Source organism: Sturnus vulgaris, chromosome 3 (genome assembly GCF_052056855.1).
Source record: "Sturnus vulgaris isolate bStuVul1 chromosome 3, bStuVul1.hap1, whole genome shotgun sequence".
Taxonomy (NCBI): domain Eukaryota; kingdom Metazoa; phylum Chordata; class Aves; order Passeriformes; family Sturnidae; genus Sturnus; species Sturnus vulgaris.
Window position 1 is genome coordinate 71325240 of NC_142245.1, and position 27385 is coordinate 71352624.

At 40.0% G+C, this 27385-nt stretch overlaps 1 protein-coding gene across 2 annotated transcripts in view; it reads right to left on the bottom strand.

Annotated features, from left to right (window-relative positions):
* SOBP (sine oculis binding protein homolog) overlaps positions 1-27385 on the bottom strand; it is a 113594-nt gene that overhangs the window by 72077 nt on the left and 14132 nt on the right. For both annotated transcript variants that reach the window (XM_014887874.2, XM_088161940.1), the window contains exon 4: positions 17954-18105. In XM_014887874.2, coding sequence (XP_014743360.1) covers positions 17954-18105 — 152 coding nt within the window. The remainder of the gene's footprint in view (positions 1-17953; positions 18106-27385) is intronic.

Here is a 27385-nt window from a genome sequence, read left to right on the forward strand (position 1 = left end):
TCATACGAAAACATGCTTAAAGCAATTGTCCACTTGTGAATACAGCTGTTCCAAAAAGAAACCCCAAACTTACTCTATTGAAATCACTCGAGACAAACTGATTTGAATGACCAGAATTCAACCCCACAATTCTATACACAGTTTGGGAACTTTTATTCTTTTAAACTTTCTGAAGTTCAAGGAGTGAGGAAAGCTATTGAAATATATCAAAGGAGAAAGTACCTCCTTACAGCCCCTCAGACTATTTTTTATATGCTTTTATCTAGTAACACTATGATGACAGCCTACAATTAAATTAAACAAACCCTCTTGCATCGTAGGGGAATGCCTGGATGACCTCCAGGAGGTTATTTCTGCCCTAACTAGTTCTATGTCAGAGCCATTTTAGGAATACAAATAAGTGGAGAAATTAGGAATAGATGAATCCTGGATATCGGACTGCTGTGGGTTCACCAGCTCTTTCTGAACTAGCAGTAGTGATTTCTTTCAAAAAGGAATCCCCCAAAATTAACCTCCTATCACCTAGATTACCTTCTTCCTGACTGAGAGAGTACTGAATTTCTCTTTCACTGGCACTCCTTCTCATGCAATGCATTAGCCTATTTACTTAGGCTCTGAAGACTACCTTACGTGTCCTCTACCACACAAAAAAATTCATACATAAATTATTCAGGAGTACACGCTTTATCCATTCCTCCTGTTTAAAAACATGTAAGCCAAATGCTTATCACTTACTGCCACTCAGCTCAAGCTTCCTACTGGCTTTAGCTTGCCTTCAAACTAAAGGCTAAAGATGACCTGACTTTCCCAGATGTGGATGTCTAGCTGTAAGCCCCATAACACTTCCTCGAAGATGAGGTGCTTACAACATCTAGGAAAATCAAATTGTTATGATACAGCTCATTATTCTTTATTTTGCTTATTGTGGTAAGCAGAAAATATTCCTCCAAAATTCTTTTGCTATCTTGATTTGTTCTCATTTATTTTCACATGCAATTCACTGTGTGTTTGGGCCATTCATTCACAAGTCATTTCAAAATCGCTTGGACTTTATCAAGTTTCCTTTTATATCCTCCCTTTTTCTTATTTCAAGGAGACCAAATACAATTTTTTCACCTTTTTACAAAGTAAGCCTGGAATCCTGCTGATCCTGTCCGATACCTCCACAATCAAAACATTATGTCCTTTAGTCTCCAGTGCTTCTGTTTTTCTGCAATCCCTACCTCTACTCTGTCTGCTCTAGCAGCAGTGACCGTACCTCAGAAGGGTCCCTATGAGCTGCTCCATCTCCTGGTTCGAAAAGAGGTTGGCACATCCCTCCCAAAGGCAGCTATGGCACAGAGATGTGGACAGACCCACTTCAGCCCTGCTCTCTCATCTATGAACCCCACTCCAAGGACAAATGGGAGAGGGACCCATATTTCTATCACTTCAGGTAAGGAGGCCTCTCTGTTCCCTGAGAAAAGCCAGAAACCATACCAAGAAAATTGTATTAAGAACACAGAGCTCCTGCACATCAAAGAAAACCCCTTCCCTTCTTATTTATATTGGAGACTTCAGAACAGCCACATCAGCCTTTGCTGTCATTTTAGCTGTTAGAGAAGAGCCTGTTCTCTGCTTTCAGACACATGCATTTTATGTAGGATGACAAGAAAACACAGTCAAAACTTTTCCTCCCTCTAGTCTGAAATAAAACAAACTTTTCTTCTGTATTATATAGGAAGAATAGCTTTGAGAAAGTTTCGCAGGCAGGTTTGTTGAAACTACTTCAAATACAGAGCAGAAAGCTTTCTTATCATGATTCTTTTCTTGAGTTTCTTTATGGGACTTTTTTTAATTCTGGAAACAAGAGCACATGGCTGCTGCACCTACAATCTTTCAACCAGATTTGCCTCTAGTTAACCTCCGTTTTATGGAAACGTAATTAAACCAATTTCTATGGGACTACTAGAGTGTAGAACAGGGTGATCCCATGGAGAATTTCTTTCCCAGTGTTCCTATTATCACTTATTTCAAAAATTGCAGGATGAAACACAGCGAGAGAGTCAACTTTTCCAGAGGTATTGTACACACTGCAGCAACCCATGATGTAAAGTAAACGATAACAAGCAAAACACAAGAACAATGGAAACACTCAGAGCACTGGTGTCACTTATGTCTGGTAATTTGTGTATGTGCATGCATGTGTCCTGGATGCAGAGGATGTTGGCCAGCTGGGGATAATGTCTGTAAACCCACAGACTCACACTACACCTGGCACAAGGCTTGTTTCACCTCGGGAAATGTGCTGTGACTTAGTGGAGGCTCACTTTTGCCACTGACATTACTCTGGTAGACAGAGACCTCATCTCACAACCAGGCCCTATCTCATATCGGAGCATCTGTGCCTGAGCACTGCCAAACATGTACATCCTTCCTGTCAGGCTACTCAGAGCCAGTTCAGCCTGGCAAATGTGTTTGTGCACGGCACTTCAGCAATACAGCACACGCAAAACCTGCTAGTTTTCTTCCATAATATTTGCAAAATCCGTAACAGTTGATTATTTATACATTAACCCACAGACTTCATTTCTTCCATCTTATACCCACCCATTGTAGATGTAGTGTTGTTGCCACTTGCTCTGTTAAGCACGAATTAATGCATCAGAGCCATGTAATTTATGCATGCTATTTTGTCAAGTCTGTTTGTATGGAATCTGCTTTGGAGAGGCAAGCTGCTCTCTACTCTGGGGCCAGAAATACTATTAATTTTTCTTTTTTTTTGGTGCTATGGATCAAGGTAACTTCAGAGCAGTCACCAGCAAATCTCTGACGAGATGGAAATTGCAATGTTCTGTGTTTTATGCCGCCTCAGGTAGAGATGATTTGTGTGCATGCAGAAGTATGACACTGACATAATAGAATAAAACCCTAGCTGACATGGATATTCAGGAGATGCCATTATCAGGGCAGCAAAACGACCAAGGATAAAGCACTGATTTACTAAGTTAGAATATGACTGTGCACTTCTAGGTTTCAAAACCGAGGGAGGAAACCAAACTGCCTGCCTTTCCCAGGAAGCAGTATTACAAGGCAGACAGCTTGTTCCACTTAAATGCACCCCACTGCAGTAACAGTATTACTTGTGAAATGAAGACACAACATACAGTCTTTTCTTAGTGCTTTACAATTCTCAGGTCAAGTGCTAATACATATTACAGAGCTCTCCCTGGCAAGTATTGTTAGAGCTGTCATTAAAGACCTCCAAAAGTCTTAGCCATGCAATTGAAAATGTTTCCAAATCCTCTTATCCCAAACATAACAAATCTTGCTGTTGTTAAATCTGATGTTTTGTAAATTCGATACTACTTGGCTTATTGAGGGGGCTGGAGAATTTTTTTTGTGAAATAGCACAGATCTCCAGAAAACGAATAAAGCGTCTCTGCAGCAAGGGAATAAGACGGATCTCTGGGAAGGGATTTATGTAGACCCGTGGAAAAGGAAAAATCAAAGACCACCTACAGTACAGTATGAAGATGATTCTAGGATTAAAAGGCACAATAATGCTACCCAATTACATCTCTGCCTGGGTCATGTGCTATGCATAGCAGAAAGAAGCAAGATGGCAGATACCCTGGGTTATTTTAATTAATTTAATCATGTGACTAATTGGTCTCTGCTGGGTTTCTGTGGTAACTGCTTCCTAAGTGCTGATGGGCAATTGTGTTAAATGTAGCTTGGAAACTGCACGTAGGGTGCAGTGCCTTCTAGGGAGCAAAGGGAATTGTACAGCTGTGTGGGGAAGGTGCTCCTGCTGGGGCACTGATTATCTCCGTGCAGAATGTCTACAGCTGTACCGTCCTCTCTGCTCGTCTGCTTCCCGAAGGAACATGCAGAAAACGTGCTAGACTTTCTCCCTCCTGGGCGTGAAAGTAGATTTCCTGGAGGAATATGCGAGGGCACATGTATGCGGCAGAGCACGCGCGATTTGGGAACAAAGGGAGAGCAGCCAGAGCGCCGCGCGTGCAAAGCTGAAACGACTCCGGCGTGCACAGTGAGAGGCCCTGCAAAGCAGAATGTCTGCTCAGTGCTCACCGTGTTCGAGGGTAAATCCATTACTGAGCCCTGACACAAACAACGGGTGAAACCGGGTGGGTTGTTTTTGGTTTTTTTCCCAACTGCTCCTGCTTCTCTTGTATTATTCATGAAATCCCTAAATCCACACGGGTCATAATTAGCATGGAGTACTGCAAAATGGCACAGAGCTGTCTTCAAAATTGGCAAACATGAAAATGACTTGTAAAAGCCATTCTTTGCTTCACGGGTTGAATTTCAGATCACCACGAACAAGAAGTTGTCATCCTGTTGGATCCAAACTTACACTCATGTCTCCTCACATGATTAATGTAACAGCAAGAATGGAAAGATGATTAATAATAGCAACCTGCATTCCAGCAATCACAATTGCACATAAGAAATGACTGTTTAATGGGGTGGTAAGTTAAACCCCATTAAGGGCACAGAGAAAAAACAACTGAGAATCTCCTCTCCTCAGTACCTTTCAATGAAAGAAAGCAACCTAAGGAAATATCCTAAAGACAATACAAGACATGCTGCAAATACAGAACACAACAGGGTACAGAAAATGCCATATCCTAACCTCGCCAGTGGAAATGCAGGAAGAAGATAGGAAATGTAGGAACACATAGCCAGAGAGAGGTTAAAAGTTTGGTGGCTGTATTGTGAAGGCTAGGAAGGCTCCATTTAAAGCAAGGGAAAGGATAAGGCAGAATGGTGAAGGAGGAAAAACGTGCATTACCTCTGTGCCCCTGGGCTACTGGAGGATAAAGAGCTATCCAGCCTAACTGTGGCACACCTGAGCTTTATTTTATTTAATACGAATTAGGTTAAATTTAAAATACCTTATACAACTTTATCAGCAAAAAGTTACAGCTGTAGAGCACAAATATCAAATTCCTCGTTTTTCCCGTTGTAATGCCACCAGTGGCTTGAAGTTTGTGATTCAGTTCTCATCCTACTGACATCAGTGGAAATACTGCCCCTGACACTCACAAGACCAAAATACTTTCTTTTTTTTTAAACTGGTGGTCACTATGGTATTGCATATTCTATTCTGCAATTTGTATTGAGTTACTCACACCTAAGTTCAAGGCTGAAGAAATAAAAAGCTCAAAAAAACCACATTTGCTGTAAGCTGTCTTTAGGAAATAAATTTTAGGATACAACTTAAAACCTAAGGGATATGCTGTAATATCTCTATTGTGTTCTTTGGAAAAGTTAGGCATAGTGAAGCTGCTACACATTACATTTTATGCTGAAATGTCCAGATATTATGAATTAGAGCTCTACATGACCCTTCTTTATAAACAGCCCTTATTGTGTGAGATTGAAAACAACCTCACATACTGCTTTAGTCTTTTTATAAGTCTTTTACAGTTTCCATATTTTCACCAACAGCAAATACTAGAAAATATTGACATTTTCAAAATACTCCAAAAGAGCAGTGTGGTGACCCTGACAACTGCATTATGAAGGCTGAAAATTTTTAAGAGAGACTTGAGAACAACTGAAAGTGAGACAAAACATTTTCATTTGAGTGATATTAACAAAAAACTCCCCAGTAAGACTATACCAAATCTATTGCTCCTGCAGACCCAGTAAGAACTAAATGGAGATATTACAACTCCTACATTGGACCACAATTACTGCTGATCCAAGTAGCCCCCCCTTCTTTTAATGAAGCCACACCTGCTTACACCAGCTATGTATTTGCACAACCAAATGGGACACGTCAATTTGGACCTGGATTATGTCACAGAGCCCTTCATGCTTGCTATGCCAGCAGTGCAACCACTCTGATAAGGAAGATGGGTCTTGCCATAGTGATCAGCCCATTTGTTCATCTCATCTGGCAAATTGCAGCTGACAATAGCCAATACCTGAAGGAAGGAATGAAAAATATCCTATAATCTACACTGTTGCAGGAGGCATCTGGGGCTGACACAGCGGGCAAAATCTCTCAAAAATGAGATTTAGTTTCTGTTGCTCTTTCACTTGGTTTAACTATACACTTTGCTAATTATAATCAGCTTTATCAAACCTCTGCAACTACACCATTTAATTTCAGTACCAGTTCAACTGCTACTCCAAACAGAGCTTTCCTGTTTATTTCAACAGCTTGTGGCTCAGGCTTTTAACTATTTGTAACAGTTGCATCTAAAAATGGGCGGTGTAATTTTGGGAAGTAATAACTCCTGATGAATCTGAGCATGCTATCCTTTCATTTCTGAGGGAGACAGAAAATACAGAGGATGGTGCATTCTCCCTGCCAGTGCCAGCCACAGTGTTTATTAGTGTTTGATTTTCCCAGCTTAGTCGGCTCATTTCAGGTCCCAGTTACAAGTGCTAACACCTCAAAGTATTTTACATCAAAATTGCAAAAGATGGATGCAAAAAAAGATGCAAAATTGCAAAACCTCTGGTCCAGCCCTCTCCTCCTTCTCCACAGGCTTAACATTTTTGTGTTCCCTAAAGCATCTTTGATTCTTCTGATCACTGAATTCTGCATATCCAAATTCTCCAAATCCTGCCACTTCTTGCTCTATCCACATTACAGCAACCACCCAACTATCCTCCTCAACACTCCACTCCAGCCCAGACCCTTGCCCATTTAACTACCATAATATCTGCATCATCAAACTTACTGCCCTTCTATCCTCAGCTTCAGGCTGTTGCCTAGCTTCACTCATTCCTCTAAGATATTTTTTCCAGGTTTATTTTTTTGCCCCCCTAGACTCACTAACTCACTTTTGTGAAAGTACAGGTTTTTTTTTTCACTATTTCTAATTCCTCCAGAGAATTATTTTCTGTCCTGTTTGGTATCTGCAACTCCTCCTAGCTCAGTATCAGCTGCAGAGTTTGTGAACTTGTTCTCTGTTCTCTCCAGGAGATCATTAATGAAATATGAAACAAGACCAACCTCACGAAAGTCCCCCTGGCACTTCTCTATCCACAACCTGATATGCTGCTCTTTATCACCACCCTTTACTTTATTCCTTGAGCCTGTTTTCAGGCCACTTGACAGTGTTCATATCCAAAGTAATTTGAATTAATCTGAGGGTAAGATTTCATGAGATGCTATTTCAAGTGCTTTACTAAATTTCAAATCCATTAGAACTTCTAATTTGCCTCCCTCAGCTGATTTCCGTGCGTGTGTACATACTGGCCGTGTGTGCTTGGCAAAACCTCTGTTCTCATCTCTTACTCCTCGCCCACATGGTGTAACTGCAGAAAATGGGAAGGTGGTTGAGTGGGTTTGTGCATTGAATATCTGCCTTTTGTTGGAAAATCCATTTTTTTCCTAAAAAAAAATCAGTTTTTCTCAAGAATATTGAATTAAAAATTTGTGTAGCATGTATAAAAACATTCCTCAGCATTATAAAGTAATTTCTCTTTTGGCAGGAAACCTGAGTCCTTTTCAATGCAATCAGTTTCTTATTTAAATGTCCAGCTTCCTATGAAAACGTGGACTGAGGTATGCTGCATTCACTGCTTCTATGGAGGGCATCAAACTATCCACAGACATCAAAACCAATTAATCTTCTCCAGGAAACATGATCCTGAGTCCAAATAACTACCTAAACATCTCCATCTAAAAGCTGTTTTGTATAAAAAATATATCCCAGCTGTTCTTTACAGTGTTACTACCTGCCAGGTCATACCTAACTGAAGTTTATTCTGCTGTTAAGTAAATTAGATAAAAATTACTTAGGAACTCTAATTTCCTGTGCTCGAGAAGAAAGTAGTCTTTTTATGTCTCCTTTTCTTTTTTTGTTTCTTTTTTTTTTTTTTTTAAGGACCATACAAAAGACTTCCAAATTTTCAGGAACAGTTGCTGATTTTAATGATATATTGCAGATCCTTGTCAATATCTCTGCTGCTTCACACTTTTATTTCCTTAGGAACACTCGGCTGAGTACCATCTGCTCCTGGTGATTTACTGCTCTCGAGCTGCTGAAGTTGGTCCATAACTTCATCCTAAGAGACTTCAATTTCTGTTATAAGGCCACACTCTGATTTCCTGTGGATAGTGTCCTTGGGACAGGAATTTCCTCATCATCCTCTGTGGTGAAGATGGACAGAGGAAATTTAATTTAGTTTCTCTGCTGTTCCACTTTTTCAGAAGAGGTCAGAGCCATGGCTGGGTGGCCTACTGGCACACGGGACTTACAGGTGGCTTTTTGTTTCCTACAGAGCCACTTTTTCTATACTTCCTACACTGCCTGGTACCTGCACCTTTCAGATAATTTCTGCACTTCACCTCAGCAACCTTTAGCTATAACTGATTAATCTTGCTTTCAATTTTTTTTGAGGCAGTGTTTTGTCTTAAAAAGGCAAAATATTTGGTATTTCTGCTACATATATGCCTAGGACGCTGGTGGCATTTACATCATTTAACAACCCTACTTCCAATGTGGAAAAAATGGTTTTTCCTCTCTTGCTGCGTGAAAAACCACAGAAACAATAGGAAAACAGACCAGATGCAAAATAATTTAATTGCATGCATACAATGTACAGAGCAAATATGCACAGGGCCTGATCTAAAGCTAATTACAAGCAATGGGATGTCATCCAGTGATGCCAATGGAATCTGGATCAGGCCCAAAGAAAGTACACAAAAATCAGAGGGAGTTTTTTGTCTCATCTTTCAGTTACAGTAATCATAGGTGTTGTTTGTAACAGTAGTAGGTAACAAATTTTCCACTAAAAGTGTGATTATTAAGTTGACAGTGTCCCTTTAAGCTTATGCACTTCTTCACTTAACTATGCCAGATTTACTCTCCCCTTTCTACTTTTCTTTGCTCAGAGGTATACATACCATCTGTGCATCTAATATGGTGTTCTTAAATAGCCTCCAGAGAGATTCAATGCTTCTTTTTCCCCCCCTTTTTTAAACTTTCTCTTGTTTAACCCTTTTCTTTGGTATTTTAGAACCTCCTCTTTGAGAGCCCCTGGTCCTTCTTTAGGATGAAATTACCACCTTCACACACTGAAGTCAGAAGTACACCTACATGGTTTTTTAATGGTTTTACATTAGTCAAAACTCATAGAGAGTTGCCTTATCAAGGCAGTGATATTGATAAATTACTTCTGCAAAAAGAGGTATGAGACTGAACGATTCAACAATAGTCAAAGTCGACCATTATTTTAATACTACACAAGGAAATAATTCAAACCTTTCTCCCCATAAATATTTAAGTGTCGGTGCACTGTTTTAATCTCTAGATTAATCTTTTAAGATTTACATTTAGTTCTAGGAGCTCTTTTCCACCTGATTTTTAGTAGCACTGTGCACCACAACTGTGAAAGCCTGGGGGTTAAATCAAAAATAATAGGAGTTATTGAGACTGAGTTAATGTTTGATTTCTAACTCAAGAGGTTTCCCTTTTCATTTGAGACTCTGAATTTCAAGGGAAAGAAGGGCCACAAGCATACAGGACACTGCAGTGCTCATCCATCTGTGTGGTAAGAGGAGAATTACTGCACTTGGTCAGTCTAATGGAGATGCTGAGTCCTCGGTGGTTTCCCAACTCCCCAGGAAAGCTGCACCAGGCCACCATGTCCCACTAAAAGACCCTTTCCTTCACAAAGCCCAGAGAAGGGCTGGAGAGATGCTCTGCTCCTGAAGTAAAAGGACAGCAACAGAGCCACGTCTCCCCCTTATCCTGTGTGTGACAGCCAAAGGACTGGCACCTGCCTGAGCATCTCTGCCAGCCCCTCTGTGTGACACAGGCAGGGTCTGGCCTCTTGCTTCTTAGGCTGGAGAGTAAATAAACCAAAAACATCTGAAGACACATGCTCCTCACCTCCAAACCCATCAAATGGCAGTTTCTAAATATTGCTAAACAGATGAGTACATTTATTTTAGATACAAAATTGCATCAAGGCTGACAACTCACAACATATGTTTACTTTCAGCTTAAATTCAAATAGGTGAGTTATAAATGCTTGGGGTTTTGATAGAGCACAGCCAGTCACTGAAATTATCTGGCCACCAAGTTATCAAATATTATTGGAGAAACGATTTTCTACTGGAAAGACATTTTACATTTTCAGACTTTTGCTCTACAAAACCCACCTCATTCTCCTATCAAGTTTAATGCTTGCACAGTGCACATGGCTTGATTTATGGCAAGAAACTGACTTCAACTAACAATCCCCAGTAGTACATTTTCCTGTTCATCCAGCAGATTATAAGTTATATCCATTTGGCCTCTCCCAGCCTCATTTAAACTCACAAGGCCAGACTCAAGGTTAATGGGTGTAAGAGTTTCTTCAGTCTTCCCATAAACCAGCAGACATCTGCAAACAAACTTAAAAGGGATGAAACTTTCCCGGCTAGAAGGGGCCAAAAAGACAGACAATGTGATTTACTCCCTTGGTCTGACTCAGTTTCATCCCTGAATTTATTGCAAGATTTGTATGGCTGATGGAGAGGAAAGTCACCACACTGGGAGTGTAATAGAGTGATTAAATGCAGACTGTCAGCTGACAAGGAATGTCGCAACACCACTGAACTGCTGCCTCACCTGCACAAATTACTTTGCCACTTGTGAAATGTGACAGCAATGTCATCTCCTGAGACACTTTAGGACTAGAAATTACCTTCCATCTTCAGCTGGGCCTCTCAGGTTTTTTACTTCTGCCCACTGTGCTGGATGGAATTTTGCCCCATTAAACTACGCTGTTAATTCCAATTTCTGTATTCCACACACCCTTTCAGAAGTGTGTACTAATGGTGTTGCTTACAACATTGTTCCTAATCCAAACACATTTTTGAAAACCATATTTGCTTAATTTTGGTTTTCAAATAAAAATATATAGAGTGAAAAAAATACTCAACCTCCTTTTCAATATTTCCCTAAGTTAATGAGCTGACTGATAAATGAACAGATGCCATTAAGGCAATAATTTATTCAAATGTCATGATATTTTTGAACAAACATTTAATATGCATTTCTTTATTTGCCCAGCTCACATTAGTATTAATGATTGATGTGTTCATTAGGAAAGGGAAGAGTGGCATCAAATATAGTCTGTGCAAATTAGATTCACTTTGGAGATCTACCCTAAGCTTTTGTTGGAATAAAGACTCTTCTTTATGCTAAAGACTGTTCTTGATGCTCATTCTGTGTTGAGCATGTGAAAACAAAGCTGGAAGATGCCAAATTTCATACAAAGCCAAGGTTAATCTAAGACAACCTGAGCTAAGACATGAAATAGAGGAGAGCAATACTTTTTTGAGCAATTGGCTAGCTCACATAAGTTGAAACTAAAGAGGGTCAGAGGTAAAGTAAGCACCAGTGTGTATTATATCTGCTCATTTTCTGAATGCATCGTTGTTACTCATTTAAACTCTTTAATCAAAATCCCCTTGGTGATGTAAAAATGTCGTGGATGCAGACCAAGAAGTCCACCTTGCCAAAATTTTTAAAGGGGCAAAATGCCTGTTATCCTCTAGTGTCCTCCTCTCCCCTTCAAAAATTCATCCTAAGTGATTTAAGACCTCAGTAAAGCTCCTTAGTAACCTCCAGAAAAATGGCTATTGGCCATATTTCTCCTTCAGTCACTCTGCAGGTAGCAACTTCTTTCACTTCTCCAATACCAAGGTGTCAGAACATCTATTTAAATCCAAATCATTGCTCTAAACTGCTTTCACCCAGTGTGCAAAAAAACTTAAAAGCATTTCCAGTCAAGTCCTAACACAATTAGTGGTTTTTGTTGTACCATCTGTATGTAAACAAACCCTGCTTCTGGGAAAAAGGAAGAGCGCAATCATTGAAGCTGTCCAAAACTGATGTGAGGACACCTCACATAAACTGGTAGCTTTGTTTGAAACAAATGCCTGCCCCCCAAGAGGCAGCTGTAATTAGCATATTCATCTTGATATAACCAAAGCAGCCAGAATGCAACATGACTGATGTAATGTGACACGGTGGTTAAAATTAAAAGTGAACACGCCTTTTAATTGGATTGGATACCTGCTAGTAATTCAGACAATGGGAATTTGATTCAAATTTATAGTATTAAATGGCAGCAGATGGACATTAAAATGTCCATTGAGTTTGCAAACTGACAAGCACGCTGGGTCTGCCAGATCCCTTCATTAAGTCACTGGTGGCATCAGTCAGGTGCTGCTGCCCATTTCATTGTTAGCAATGGCAATACATTTTGCTTTGCTGTGGATGAGCAGTGAGATATTCTGACTGATGGCCTCAGCAGGTTAATTTGGAATTTCATTTGCCTCTTCTAATCATGAAAAATCCTAGCTCTGGTTTAGAGAAGCAATTCTATGAGATCTCTGGGCTTAGCATCCTGTAAATAACAAGGCCAGTTAATGACAGCAAGACAATGATGCCAATCTTCTTTCTGACCAACGCCACCCATTTCTTTCACAGCTCAGGATTCTCTTAATATTTCAGTCTCTGATCCAGATTCTTGGTCACTCACTATCCGCAACCTTCAACCCTCCACAAACTTTAAAAACATCTCCTGAACAAGGTTATTTTCCTTATCCCTCCTTCTCCAGCCAGTTCCTCAAAGAAGTTTGCAATTGTGCCCCACACTCAAGCTGCTTCCCCTGCAGACTCAGCGTCTCATCTGCATTCACTCATCAGCGCTCATTTATATCTCAACAAAGCAATCACAGCTATGGAGATGTTTGTTGTCTTTTCCCCCTCTACCTTCAAGCATTTGCAAGAAACCTTTTTAATTGGCTGCCGTGGCAAGTACACGCACACACACACGCAGATGTGCACACGCAGATACACGCACGCTCTAAGCAAACCCACAGCAGCAGAAACCACTCTGTGAACCATTTATTAAATCCTGCTTTTCTCTACAGCTCCACAGAACCAAATATGGACAACTGCATGCAAAGACGGTGGGACACCTGCTCTGCACTGACCTTTCTGAACACCTGATTAATGAAAGTTAAATCTCTAGGAGAAAGATTTTCTATTCAGATTCCCAAGGGAGTCTAAAGGAACTGCTAAGCTTTTTTTTTTTTTGGTCAGGGAATTATTTGCATCAAGTTGCTTTAAGCAATTTTCCGAATTTCAATGAATAATGATCACTTTACAAATTAAATTTTGTATATGCATAAGAAAGAGATGAAAGTAGCTTTTTTCTTGCCATTACTCATTGACTTAACAGTGAGATTGTTAAATGTCTCTCATGCACTGTTAGGACGCACAATTAAGCTTGAAATCAAGAGAACTTTCTCTGACAATACTCAGTAATAATTCCGGGGAATGATAGCTGCTGTTTACTCCCAGTTTATAGTACATGTTTGCATATAAATGTCCATATTATCACTTAGTGATAGATATTAATTAACCAAAAAATTATGCAGGCAAGAGCCAAAAGCTATATGATGTTGCATGCTCTTTATCATCTTTAAATACAGCTTGAAAATGTGAGTTGTCGTCTAATGCAACAGAACTCAGAACTAAATAAGTGTGCAAGACTTCTTACAGCTCCATTTGATAATTCACATTCATTTTTGCCACGCAGATGAGAGCTAAAGGACCCTAAACCACACTCCCTGTCTGCACTACTAACACACACTATTGCCCATCACTATACTTTACAGGGACAATGGGTCATCTTTGTTTACATCTTCATGGTGCTAAAGAGTAGCTTACTTTTACTTTTTGATTTATGCCTTTTTGTTTATTAGTATGAATGAAATTGGACTGCACTGTAAACAAAAACATCTATCTTTCTTCCTAATTGGGAGGCAGTGCAAAGCAGGGACAAGGTTAAGTATAAAATGCTGCCTGAGAACCTTGCAGTCACTATGTCTCCAAAGTCTTAGTCAAATTAAGTAAATTATTCTTTAATATATGTGTGAAGAGAGTTTATAACCTCTGTGAAGTCAGTCCTAGTTCCACATTTGATTATTTCTTATAAATTTGTTTTCTGACCCATTGAGTCAACTTAATTTCAAAATTAATCTCTTCAAGCTTCAGACTCCTTGGATCCAATTATGAGTCCAACTGTTCCCTTTAAATTTCATATTCTGAAACTTGGTGGTCTAGTGCTTTTTGCCCTCACATGACTCTTTGGTACTTAACTTTGTATTAGTTGGCCTATAAAATTAAATCTAAGAAGGGAGCATCCAAATCTTCTATCTTTGGTTACTAATATTAGTCCCAAATGCTTGCTTTTCCAGCAATGGTTCCTTTTAATCAGTATTATTATACTCAACAGCTTGTCATTATATAGTATTCATTATGTGTATTTGACTGGGCAAACTGGACAAAACAGGAGCAGGAATGCAGATTTGGGTTATTTTTGTTTGGGAGTGGCAGTCGTGGCATTTTTAGGTTTCTTTATAAATTGGATCTTGTCGAAATACTTTGGGTTTTGCTTAATGGGGTAAAAGCCTCAATTTTTTGTAAAATTATATCTGATAATTTAGATAAATTTACTCTGTTGGAAGAGCCTTTATAATTTCAAAACATATATATTTCTATTCTTGCAAGGCATGGCTGCTGGCTGATATAATTTTAAACCGTCATGACTTCAAAATACCTGGAGCAAAATTTGCATTTCTTATAAGGAAAGCAACTTAAGGTTGCACCAGTCTCTTTCCTTACAAACTTCCCATCGCAGGCATGAAGCTCCCTGATGCCCTAGCTATGCATGGATGCAGTGGATACAGGGACACAGCTTGTGGAGCACAATTAGACAGGACTCCAGCAGGACAAAAGGCAGGAAAGCCTGACAGGCACCTCTGACTCAATTCCTTGGGGTCAAAGCTCCCAAGGCCAGGAAGGTACCAGCTTATTGCAGTGTGTTGCTACTCTTGCTAAACCTAGCGCAGGGAAGGGCTGGGAAGAAGTTAGAAATTGGGAGCAGACAGTGCCCAGCTGACCTGGGGCTTTGTGGAGCAGTTTCAGGGCACTCCAGTATGGGATCATGCCAAGCCTTCTCCCAGTTGGGAATCCGTGGCATGCAGTGTGCATTTGCCCTATGTATGGGAAAAGACTTTTTCATTAGGGTGATTACAAAAGTCCTCATTCTGAACACAGACATTGTCATTCAGGGATGGATAATTCACAGCATTACTCAGTGCTGTTTTGAGGCATTAGTGATAACTAATTCTTTACTGCTTAAACAGTGCTATCATCTGAGGCAAGCACTTACTACAGCGCTTCTTATCCAGGGAAGAGAGGGAAGACTGCTTAACGTGATCCATTAGGAAACTCAAGCTTTATATAAAGTGACCACAAAGTCCTATCAGCTCCCAGAAATGCAGCAGCTGTACATATTTAATGTAATACAACACTATATTGTGGCAGAGATCCACTGTTTAAAACATGCATAAGGCAGGTGAAACGTGACTGTTTTGCTCCTCTGTTTGAAAAATGAGAAAGTGTAGAGTGGCATAATTCCTTAAAATACATAAATATGCATTAGAGTAATGGAGAAGACAGGTACGCTGTTGGAATAGCAGTAACAGAGCAAAGGTCAGCAGTTAAATCTGAAACTATTGCATCCTGGATCTTTTAATCTTATTCCTCAAGATTCCACTCTGTTACTAACAGTGTAGTGCAAAACCAGAAGCATGAGGGTCTGCTGAGTTCTACTGTGTTTGTCTTAATTTAACAGCAGCACTTCCTAAATATTCTGTCCTCAGATCATCTAATGCCATAAACATACACGTAAGGGGCAGCTACAGATTTCCTCTGCTCAGTCAGATCCTGTGAAATTCCAGGTTCCACAGGTCCAAAGAGAAAGAAAATTTAACTCATTGGCTTAGCTTTGAAGCAGAGCCAATCAACATGATAATGTTTTCTCACCATGCTTTGCCAAGTCCTCCCACATGACATTTTGCTAGTTTGAAACTTCTTTAGCGAATAATAGGACATTTCACTGGGATATGCTGGTATATGGAAATATTAGGAACATCTATCTTGTCTATATATACGTGTGTGTGTTTGTGTTTGTACATACACACACACAAAAATAATGAATATAGAGAGCTTTCTGGATGGAAATATTCAGCATCTTCCAGAAGAAGATAGCAGAGGTGTAGGAAAGGGAATCAAAGAGAATGTGAAGCTCTAATTCATTCTTTCTTTCTCATAATATAAGGACAAGAAAGCCTCCAATAAAACACAAGGGTAATAAATAGTAAGTCAGGTAAAAGGGAACTTTTTCATATACTGCTTCACTGATTGAATTCGTGGTCATAAACTATTACTGAATACTAATAGGTTACTAGAAGGTTGAAGTACACCTATGCATTATGTTAACATGCATTTATTTTCATTTAGTGGAGATCTAAATCTCTTATTTCAGGATCTAAGCGGTAAGTGAGAAAGAATACACCAAGTTCTTTCATCTGCCTCTCCGAGGTTTCCCAAATTGTCTGGTACTCATCAGTTCTGGACACACAGGACCACCTAACCAGGATCACTGACAATGCCTCCATTTCTAGGAAGTGTCTTATCCAGGTAAATTTGTGACTGGAAGTCACAGGAGCATTAGACGACAGAGTCCAGGGTGTCTGGACTGTGTCTTGCACATTGTAAGGCACCCTGAACTGCATGTGATAAAAATGCGAGTGTGCACATGCATATACATCCATGTGAATTTATTCTCAAATTAGGAGCATCTAAGGAGCATGTATTTCCCTCTGCTACACCTTTTCTAGATAAAAAGAATGTAAACAACACTCTTCACAGAATACTCATGTGACTTATACTTGCCTGTATGCTCCAGTAGACACTATGAGCTTGATTCTCCAAGACTGCCACTAAAATTCCACTCCACTGATTTTTGCAACCTAATTCTTCAGGCTTTTTTTTTTTTTTTTTTTTGGCAGGATGATGTGACCCAAATTTATAAAGGAGGTTAATTTGCTATAACATTGCATCTTGAGTCTAGAATCCATATGTACTTATTTGTTATTATGACAGATGCAAAAGACTAGATTTAGAGATCTGAAGTCAGTTTGAACTTGACAGGCTTGGAATGTTCTGAAGCATGAGGGTAAATGGCATCATTTAGGAAAATGTAAAGTGTTTTATGAATGATTAACACTTCTAAGACAATAAAGTTACCTAACGGCTCACACTGATCACCAAAAGGACACAGTTACTCTTTCAACAACTAAAAATTTGAGGTGTTTCTTCTCTATTTTTCTTTAAATGACATGTTACGAATTCCGCTGCAGAAAAACAGCTGTTGAAGTAACCTAGAGGGCATTTTCAGGCACTGTGCTTCAGCGATTACAGCAATTTTTGTAGACATTCAATATTAGGATTGCTTTCTAATTTTAGACGGAGTTAAATTTATATTGAGTAGGAGGGGCTTTCACACTACTCTAGATGTTCTAACATTGCTTACCCCAACCCAAAAACTGTATATTGTCTGAATTTTGTAGCAATGATAAGTTATTAAAAATTATACACTTTTAAAGAATGAAACTAGAGTTCACTAGCAGCAGTGAAAAGATGTCCAATATTGTGATGGGACTGAGACTTGGGCCCTGAAAGCATTTACCCACTGGCCATAATCCCAATGCCAGGTGGCACTGTCATACACAACCTTTCTCTACTCTATTTCTTTGATACTTCCTCCTAGCTGTGTATGTGCAGGAAGTATCCAGAGACTCTAAGGCCAAATTCAGAGTCTTATGTTAATGTTTATTAAATTCCCTGACTCTCACAAAACCCAAGTTTCAAGCTGAGAGAAACTGAAAGAAAGAAGGTTAGTAAAGGGCTGACAGTCCAACAGACAATACAGATGGAAAGTGGTGGGACTAGGTGAAACAGAGAAAACAAAAGAAAGGAGTTTCTATTAGATGCTAAATGAGACTCAGGCTGGGCCTGAATAAAGCCATGTCCATGTAGGTTACATCTTTCCTTATTTCTCTTACCTTGTTTCTCTTGAAATATGCTCTTCGGCAAGCTGCAAAGCACTTCTCGCTGCAGAAGCATTTCACTTCACTTCCCATACTCAGGGAATAGCGCTTGATTCCAACTTTCTGGCACCAGGCACACATTATTTGTACATTTGACACATCATCTTCTACAACAAAAATATAAGAACAATGTTTACATGAGATGCAAACACCTTCCTCAGACATCTGCACACTTACTCTTAGATACAAGCAGCACCAGCTCATCTTATTTCTAACTCCCATACTGTCAGAGAGCAGAATTGTGTCTGCCTGTGATCACCAGCTTCATCCTCAGGCAGGCAGTGACCTGTGCCAGCCAGACTCAGCAGACTGGCAAAGCTTCTAAAATGGCTGGAAAAGATGATTAGCTCCAAAAATTGTGCACTGCTGAAAATGTCTGGAAATCTCGAGAACTTTTTAGCATGCTTAAGAGCGTACAACTCTTTATTAAATGAGTAGCCAAGGCTGAAGGTTTAGTGAGCATTGCTGCTTTGTTCTTGTTACTTACAGTCTGCTGTAGTGAGTCCCTGAGATGCTCTGCTCAGCAAGCTGGCGATAAAACACAGCCAGAAGGTGCTGCACCAAGGCAGGTCTCTAACACGGGCCCTCTTCTAAATAAGAAGGAACATAAAACACCCCTTCTCTGTATTATTTTGAAATTACTAGCATACAAAACAGGGAGCTTTTGTGTGAATTCAGCAGTCACAGAAATACAGACTTAAGCAAGGCAGAAGTGGCAGCACTGTGGCAAAATCTGCCAGGTTACTTTTCAGTCATTATGCTCATTGGTCAAATTTTAATTCAGGCAAAGTTCCTGAGTCTCTTTCAAGTTCTTCTCTAACATGTGTTACAAATGTGGCATGTGTACCTTCTGCCATGTAAAAATACCCCAGAGCTTATTTACTGATGTGCAGCAATATCCTTGTGATCATCATTCCTACCTCAGTGTCACAGACAACAGCAGTGAATACTTAAGCCTACTGAACAGATCAAGTCAATAAGTTAGCAGAACTCTCTGACTTAAAATTCAGAATTCTTCAGTTCTTATGTCCAGTTTATGATACTGAATGACCTTTCAGTTACAGACAGCAGCCATTGTCTAACTTCTGGGAAAAAATATCCCTGGAGACTAATTGTTAAAGCAGTTCCTGGTCCATGAGCTGTGGAGAATTCATAGCTTAGAGATTCTGTCATGCAGCCATCCTATTTCCCTATAAAGGATTTGTTTTTGAAGCTACGCTGTCATCGTTCTGTAAAATTATTGGCAAACTAATTTTTAGCAGAGTGATTTGGCTCCTTTCCCTGACTATCATAACTCAGAACTACGTGCTGCATTTTACTCACCTTATTGGAATAAATATTGCCAGTTTAATAACTTTTTTTCCTTCCACAAATTGTGTTATGATTTACAGCTACAAATAAAATTCTACAATGTAAAATAATGACCTTTTAGTTTTAATCAGACTGTCTACCTTTAAACCTATATTTAAGGCCAAGTTATAGCTCAGATTCTTGTTTAACGTATTGTATCACTTACCCTTTGGAGAGGGATTTGCTAGTATTAGAAGCGCCTTCATATACTGAACACGAAGGGAAATCATAACAATTTGGCCAAAATTATCACTAGCCATCTCTAGGGTCAAAAAGCCTGCCCTGAGCTGGCTGTAACATCAGCCAGGCACACAGGGTGCTGGTGTGGTGGTTTTGCACAGGGTCATTGCCGCTTTCTCTACAGGCTGATCTTGTCCAGGATGCCAACCACTCCAGCACAGACCAAGAGCTCTTCCCCCCACTCTTATCCTGAGCCATTTGAAGTAGTTATCTTTTACAAAGGCACCCTGATTCAGCTACCTTTGCACCATAATAAACCGATTCCTTAGAGACTGAACCTGCCCCTTTGAATGTACCAGGACAACAGAAGATCCCTGAATCAAAGGAACCAGACAGCAGACTCTTGTTTCAGATAACAGTAACATATATTCCCCTACTGATAAGAAGCATTTTATCTCTGGAAAAGAGAAGATCTACCAGTGATACCTTTCTAATAGTCTTCATTTCTGGTGAGAGGAACTCATAAATGAAAAAAAGAATATTACAGAGCTGAAAGAGAGTTCACTGGCAAAGTAGGCGCTGAAGTAGGTATTTTTGAAGTTGGTTAGCATGTCTGGGGCACAGTTTTTAAAGGGAAACGCAGAGGTGCACTACTGGGATTCTCAGGGGCTTTCATGAGTGATTTGATAGGGGGAACACCTCAGCTGTCACTCAATTTCTGTTCACTGATTCACATGAACTGTCTCCCATAGATGATGAGAAAGACCCACACAATTGTTCATTTCTAATTACACAGGCTCCCAGCAGCAGCTGTTTACATGGAAAAGCCACATCATTCACTTCTCTGCAGGCTGTTATGCAGGACAGTCAGGTCCAGCCCACCTCCTTCTACCAAAGACCCTCTAAGATATATCCTGGCAAGGGGAGAAGAGGAGAGGGAGAGAGACCTTCTGTGTCAAGTTGCTGTCCTGCCATGCCCTGTCCAGAACTTCACCACCACCTCACAGAGAATCCTCTGAAGCAGCATGGCTTCACCTGTGGTCCATGGATCTGACGGTCAAAAAAAAATAGCAGAGAATGGTCTATAAACTACTACTTCCAGCCACTGTATGCACTTCCAGGAAGTGATACGCAATATCCAGGAGGCATCACCAACATTAGTCAAAATGGTCATCATTTCGAAAGAAGAAAGGGGGAAAGGGAAGGAAATAGTCTAGCTATATACAAAGAACTCAAACTATTTCTCTGTTCTACTCCTTTCTCATCCTACTCATCAAAAAATGCAATCCTTTTCACTTTATGGTAACAGCAATAATAGAACTAGATGCCTCTTCAATTTAATAGACTCAGGAACACTGCTACAGAAGGATTAACTGAGTATGGCCATGTGAAGCAGCCAGGGAATAGCAGTACTTCAGAAGGGGGTTGAGAGTACACACTTCCTGTAACAGGACACTAATACATCACTTTTCAAGTCATCTCTGCTCCCTCAAGCTTAGATTTACCCAAGTCAATTTTTGATGCAAATCTAACTTTTTATAGTGCAGTTCATCAAATGAAATAGAAAACATCCAACCTTCAACTGGGTCCAACCCAGCAGGAGCAAAAACTTGGTCTAAAATCAAATCCTTTCTTTCAGCTACAAGTGATGCTGAGAACAGCAGAGAAAGGAAGTCATGCTTGGTACCTGGGAGAGTACAGAGGTGTGCCCTATGAGTATGGATGACAGCTGGGGACGATGATAAAGGTCCAAACCTGACTATGTGCTTTCCTTCTTCACACCAGTTGTGGCAGAGATCTGAGCAGACCTTGTGAAAAGAACTAATAGGCATGTTTTGTTACAGTGTATTAAGCTTAGAGACCAAAAACCAGGACTGCAACATCGGCAGAAAGTCTTACTTCATGTATTTCTACCAGCAGTGAGAAGCAATAATGTAGCCTCAAAACGTTAAGACTGTGTGAAATAAGAAAAGAGACTCTTGGGATTTAAGTGCTGTCATCTGCTAAACATAGGTTGGAATAATCTGAAACCAGAAATTTGTATCTTGCATTCCATTCAAGATAAAATTCCTCTCACTTTTTCACAGACCTTCATTTTTCAAGGCCAAATTCTTCGAAAATCACTTTACCAGATTCCTGCCTTGCTTTCAGGAAAATGTATCAAATCTCTGTTCCTAGAGCACTCAGCTAGAAGAACTTGCTGCTAAGAGATCACAGGGAAGCAGGAAATTTCAAATCCAGTAATTTAAGACCTGTTATCTGTCTTCAATCTTTATTCTAATCTTTTCTTGATTAGAACTGCACTAAGAAAGCTTCTCCACAATAATTATACCAGTTTATTACATCAGCAATGGTCTCCTTTGCTCATAGTCAGACTTTTGCTGGTAGTCTAGCTTAGCATACCCGCTTAAAGTAACATGAGCTCATCCTGACACCATGCCTACATCCATCATGTGAGCTCTCACTGGAGCAGCTCTTCTGAAGAAGATCATTCACCATCACTTTTAGGGCTCATATAGCTATGCTGAGACATGTTTGTAAAATACAAAAATACCATTTGCAAGTCCTGGCACAGAGAATTTTGAAGTGAAAGAAAATACTTCTTAATAACTGCTTATTTTTTCCCCCCTCCATCTGGGCCTGCAACTTTATGACCTGTTTTTGCAAAGTACTCTCCGAGCACTGAGAGCATAAATCTGTCACATTTATGACAGGTAGCATGGGCACTCTTACAGGTGAGACAAAGAGGAGGTGTGACTGACACAACTGAATAGTAAAAGGAGGACATTCAGCAGAACATACATATTGTTGTCCTCTGTAATTAGACCAGGTAATAGAAGGATAAATTCTTTCTACATACTGCACAAGATTTAAATTTCCAGCCTCTGCTCTTCTGAGTTCTCAGCTCTTCACAGGGAGAGATATTGTGGGAGTTACAATATTGTGTTTTTCAGCCTCTGGGTTGTGTCATTACAGGTGGAAGAAGTACTCCCTGCACCCACCACACAGATACTGTTCAGTTACATCTCCTTGTGGTTTTTATCCTGTGTATTTTTCATAATGAACAATGCAATAAACACGGAGTGTTTGCAGTGTTAAATCATGTTCCCAAAGGGAGTAGTTTGTATAACAAGATAAAATTATCACATTATAATAACTAAATATGCATCAGTCTAAAGCATGCTTCAATTAATCATCAAAAGTTTGCACCGCCTCTTTAGGTCTTAATTAAGCAGAATGTTTGGTATTTTTTTCCTTTCAAACCCGTGTGAAGGAGCTGCAGAAAATTGTTCCTCTTAAACCCAATGAGCAGCAGTTTACACTAATCGATCTTATACGGAGCCATAATTTAAAGAGGTGGGGGAAGTGGAGGAAAGCAATGAGTACAATGGAGTAAATCCATCATGAACAGCCCGGTCTCTTTATCTAAGCAAACCAGCACAATCTAAGGTGTTTGGTGCAATGTTCCTAAAATCTCTACAATTCTGGAGTTAAATCCTGATCAGTTTACTAAGTTTTAGGTTGCAACACTCTACTAATACTTTTGGAACTGAGATGTATTTCAATTTTAACTCCAGCTTCAAAAAATTGGGTGAAACTAAATGCAGCTCTAATCCTGCATATTATGATGACTCAAGGGCAGGTACTTCAAAAACTTGCTTTCAGTATTTCCTTGCAAGAAATTTGGCAGGAGATACTCAATTCTTCTGACAAGAAGATAACATCTCTCCCAAAGGTGCCCAACCACAGCACTTCTATGCAGAAGGAAGACCAGGAGGACAAAATGTTTGGCATTGAGATCTCAAGTACAGCACCGGGACTGAGTGAGTCTTTGTGAAACCTGTACCTTGACTGTGGTTGTATCTATGATCTGATACAAAAAATATCTTGGCATCTCATGTCTCCCAACCAACCAACACATCTCTGGCATGAGTTTCCTTCCATCACACTGTCAAGCCATGTCTCTCCATTACTACTTTCATCTACTTCCCTCTCTTATTGCTGCATCTCACCCCCTCACACAGGTAGTTTGGATCCCAGGTTTTTTGGGGTAGGGAGCTATAATAGCCCTTTTACTTTGAGCTGGGAACTGGGCTCAATCCACTGGTGTATATATATCTTTAAATATTTTAGCTGCTTTCACTATTACTTTGTAATGAAAAGCTCCAAAACTTCCTTTTTAAAGACTTTAGATCTTGACTTGAGCATCTGCAGCAATAACAGTAAGGGCTCACTGTTTCCACTGGGACCTGCCAGGATTTCAGAATTGGATAATTCCAAGTTACTTGCCTGCTGCTTCTGAAATCCCAGATCGCCATTGAAGAAAACCAAGTAACATGTATTCAGATTTTTCATCCCCAAGTAGTTCTCGAGGCTGTTGATCCCAAGCAAGGCAGAAGCACCATTACAGCCAATTTTCTTACACCCAAAATACTTTACCAAATTGATCACAAACTAAAAACGGTGAAGGATCAAAACTCCCGAGACATTGCTGCACATCCCCTTGTGATATCAGCTTAAGCACCGGTCCTCTGAACAGATGGGGCACTTGACAAACTTAAGGTACAAAAAGTACCTTAAAAAAGTAATTACCAGAAGAAGATTAAAATATAGGGCTGACAATAGAAAGCTTGCTGCAGCCATCGCTATGGAAATATCAGAGCCTCTACAATGCATTTCCTTTTAAGGACCAGTCTCTTCAAGTTCACTACTCTGCCAATAAAGCAAAATGTCCCAGCCCCTTTTGAAAAAATCATTTTGGGGAACCATGGCCTGCTTATGTTTTCTATGCATCTGCGAGGAACATTCTTATGCATAGTTCTGTAGGGACTGAATGCACAACACAAAAGCTGGCATTTAGGCAGGTTTTAAACATGCAAACAAAAAAAGCACCTATTTCTGTTAATAGAGGGAGAACTCCCTGTGTACTTTGAATATATGCTATTAAGGTGCATACATGGACTTAATGATTTTCTTTTTAGCACAAAGGAAACACTTGGCCCTCTGCAGAGAGCAAAAGACATCAACAGTGGGCTAGATGGGGCAGGCATCCTGGCAACCACTGGCATTTAAAAACCCAGGCAGTAATAACCCTACGTGTAAATAGGATGATGTTTCAAACTGAAAACAAGAGAAATAATTTGAAGAGTAGTGACTATAGGATTTGTTGCAGTGGTCTTTATCAGGGGACAAAACCTACAGTTAGAGAAATGTAACACTGTTCAGCAACCAGAAGATATTTGTGAAATACTGAAGAGGGATCCAGAGCACAGTAAAATGAAAGTGTCCTCCAAATACAGACTTAACTAGATCTGACAATCTGGTAATGTGGTCTTTACTTAAGGAAAACTGCCACTCTATTCTGCCTGGAATCAAACTTCTTGCTACTGTAGTCATAGATCCAATTCCTCAGTGAATTTTGACAGATGATCTTGGAATTCATTGTTAGTGGCCTGCTAAATACCATTTAAAACATCATTTATGCTTTCAGGTTCCTCCAATGCAATTTAAATATTGAGAGAGGTTACAGCAGGCTGTTCCAGAATGTTTGTAGGGCAGGAACTCTGCTTATTTCCTATATGTTGCACAAAGTTACTCATCTGCACTTGTATTTACAAAATCTCCTATAAACTTTAATTCTAAAGTGATGCTAAACCATAATACAGAAAATCACTAATTTCTTTCCATAAAGTAACTAAACACTTACTTCAGTATTTGGATCTGATATTTGCCAGCCTAGGTCACAGGCTGATTTTACAAGTCAGCACTGGAAATGCTTCTCCTTTAAGACATTTTGCCTCATCAGATTCCTCCAGCCCAGTCCTCCTTCACCTTCAGAAGTTTCTGATAACTTCTGGTACAACTCCAGTCATTACAATCTGGAACCCAACATTATGTCGAGACACTCATCTGTGCATTGCAGGATTTACATCCCCTTTCTCCAAAGGTACTCGGTATCTTGTGAAAACCTTGGGAAGGAGCATTATTTTTCCCTTGTACTTTTTTCCTCTGTGGAAAGCTCAGTCAACTGCATGACATCACGCTTTTTGCCTCCCCTTCTCCTGTGTCCCTTGGCAGTGACCTCCCCTCCCAGCACAGCATCACAGGAAGCCGTTCTTGTTTGGGATGCTCAGAGCAGTCGGCGCACTCTGTGCCTCACTTGTACACAGAAGAGGGCAGGAAAGGGAGGGATTTTGTTGACCCTCATTGCTCAAAGGACAGAACAACCAGCAGTTGTGCCCCTCTACCAAGGCACTGCTGTGGGGATCACAAGATAAAATAAATCAAAGAGCACTCAAAGGAATGGGAAATCTGAGACAACATAGCCTCCAGCAGGTGCCAGGGGAAGGAGGCAGCTTGTTCTCACCCGCATTGAAAGAATTTTTTGCATTCTTCTTTGACTACTCTTGATTTCAGCCTTCCTTCATCCCAGGTAACAAGAGTTGTCCAAACTTGCCTAAGCAAAAGGGCAGAATCACCCTAAGTGCCCTCTCAAATTTACTGTATCATTAAAGGCTGCAGAACAACAAAATGTTTGCATACATTCTACATACTAAGGCCATATACTCTGCACAACTGTGGTGAGATTTTTAGTTCTGGCTCATTTCAGTCTATTGCATTTCTGTTCCTCGCTATTTCTATGCAATGTTTAAATTGGAAAAACCAAACAAACAAACAATTTAAAAAAACCACCAGCCTTCTTTACATTGCTATGCAGAAAATAAGAACCTTCTAGCATCAAGCAGAACTAATCTTAGGATCACTTTGTTGCAATAGGCTATACTCAAGACTAACCTTGAAGATCACTCAGAATCTGCTGCCGGGTCTAAACGTAGTTACCAGCCAGCTGGGCAAGATGGACTCTTACTAGCCACAAGGAGACTCTTACAGCAGCTTTCTGGAGGCTGCATTGACTACTTATATGCTTCCAGATGCAGGTTGGATGGCTGATGCTGACTTAAAAAGTCGTGTTTGATTTGGGCACTGCTCCAGTGTGGTCTATCTGCCGGGTGTTGCAGATCAGGGCAGTTCTCTTGCAGACAGCCTCCACGTCTGAGTAACCTGCAGTCTCCTGGCAGAGGCTTCCCATGGCTGGATTTAGCATCCCCCACTGACACACCATAACCTGAGTCTGTAGACACTCAGTGCACCACATAGAGCTCATGCATTTAACTCGGCCTTTTTTGGGTTTAATTATGAGGTACAGCAAGGAGAGATTGTCTTTACTGGAGCTGTTTATATTTGGTTAGTACCACCCTAATGTCTTCCAGAATCATATAAGCAAATTGGAACCTAACATTGCATTTGACTAAAACAGAAATCTGAACAGCTTGTGAAGACAAAATTTTAGTCAGACTGCTCAAAATTATTTGGTTTTCAAATTTAAAAAAAACAACCAAACAAAAAAAATCCCATCAAAACAAAAACCACCTTACTGCAAAATAGGCATGAGAGGAAAAAGAGTAATTTTGTTAACTCTTGAAGGTTTTAGCCTGGTCATACAAAATATGAATGCAAACAGGACACTTGTTCAAAGCTTTCCAGCATGCTCAAGGAAAACCTAGTCTGCTGAAATCTTCAATGACAGCTTCCTAGGCAGTTTAATATCAGCACTCCTTCCTCCTCTTTTTCAAACTGATAGCTGTTTCTGATAAAGAATCATATTAACCTTCCTAGAAATCCTGTTTCCCTTGGCTTCCTGACTTTGTCTTTTCTACCTCTGCAATTGCTGTGAGTGCACATTGCAGAGTACCCTTATTTCTCTTCAGGTTTGTGAGCATCCCCCATGCTCTGCTCTCCTTCCTCTTACCTGTATTGAATCTTATCAGCAAAATTATTCACCTAATAATTTAATGG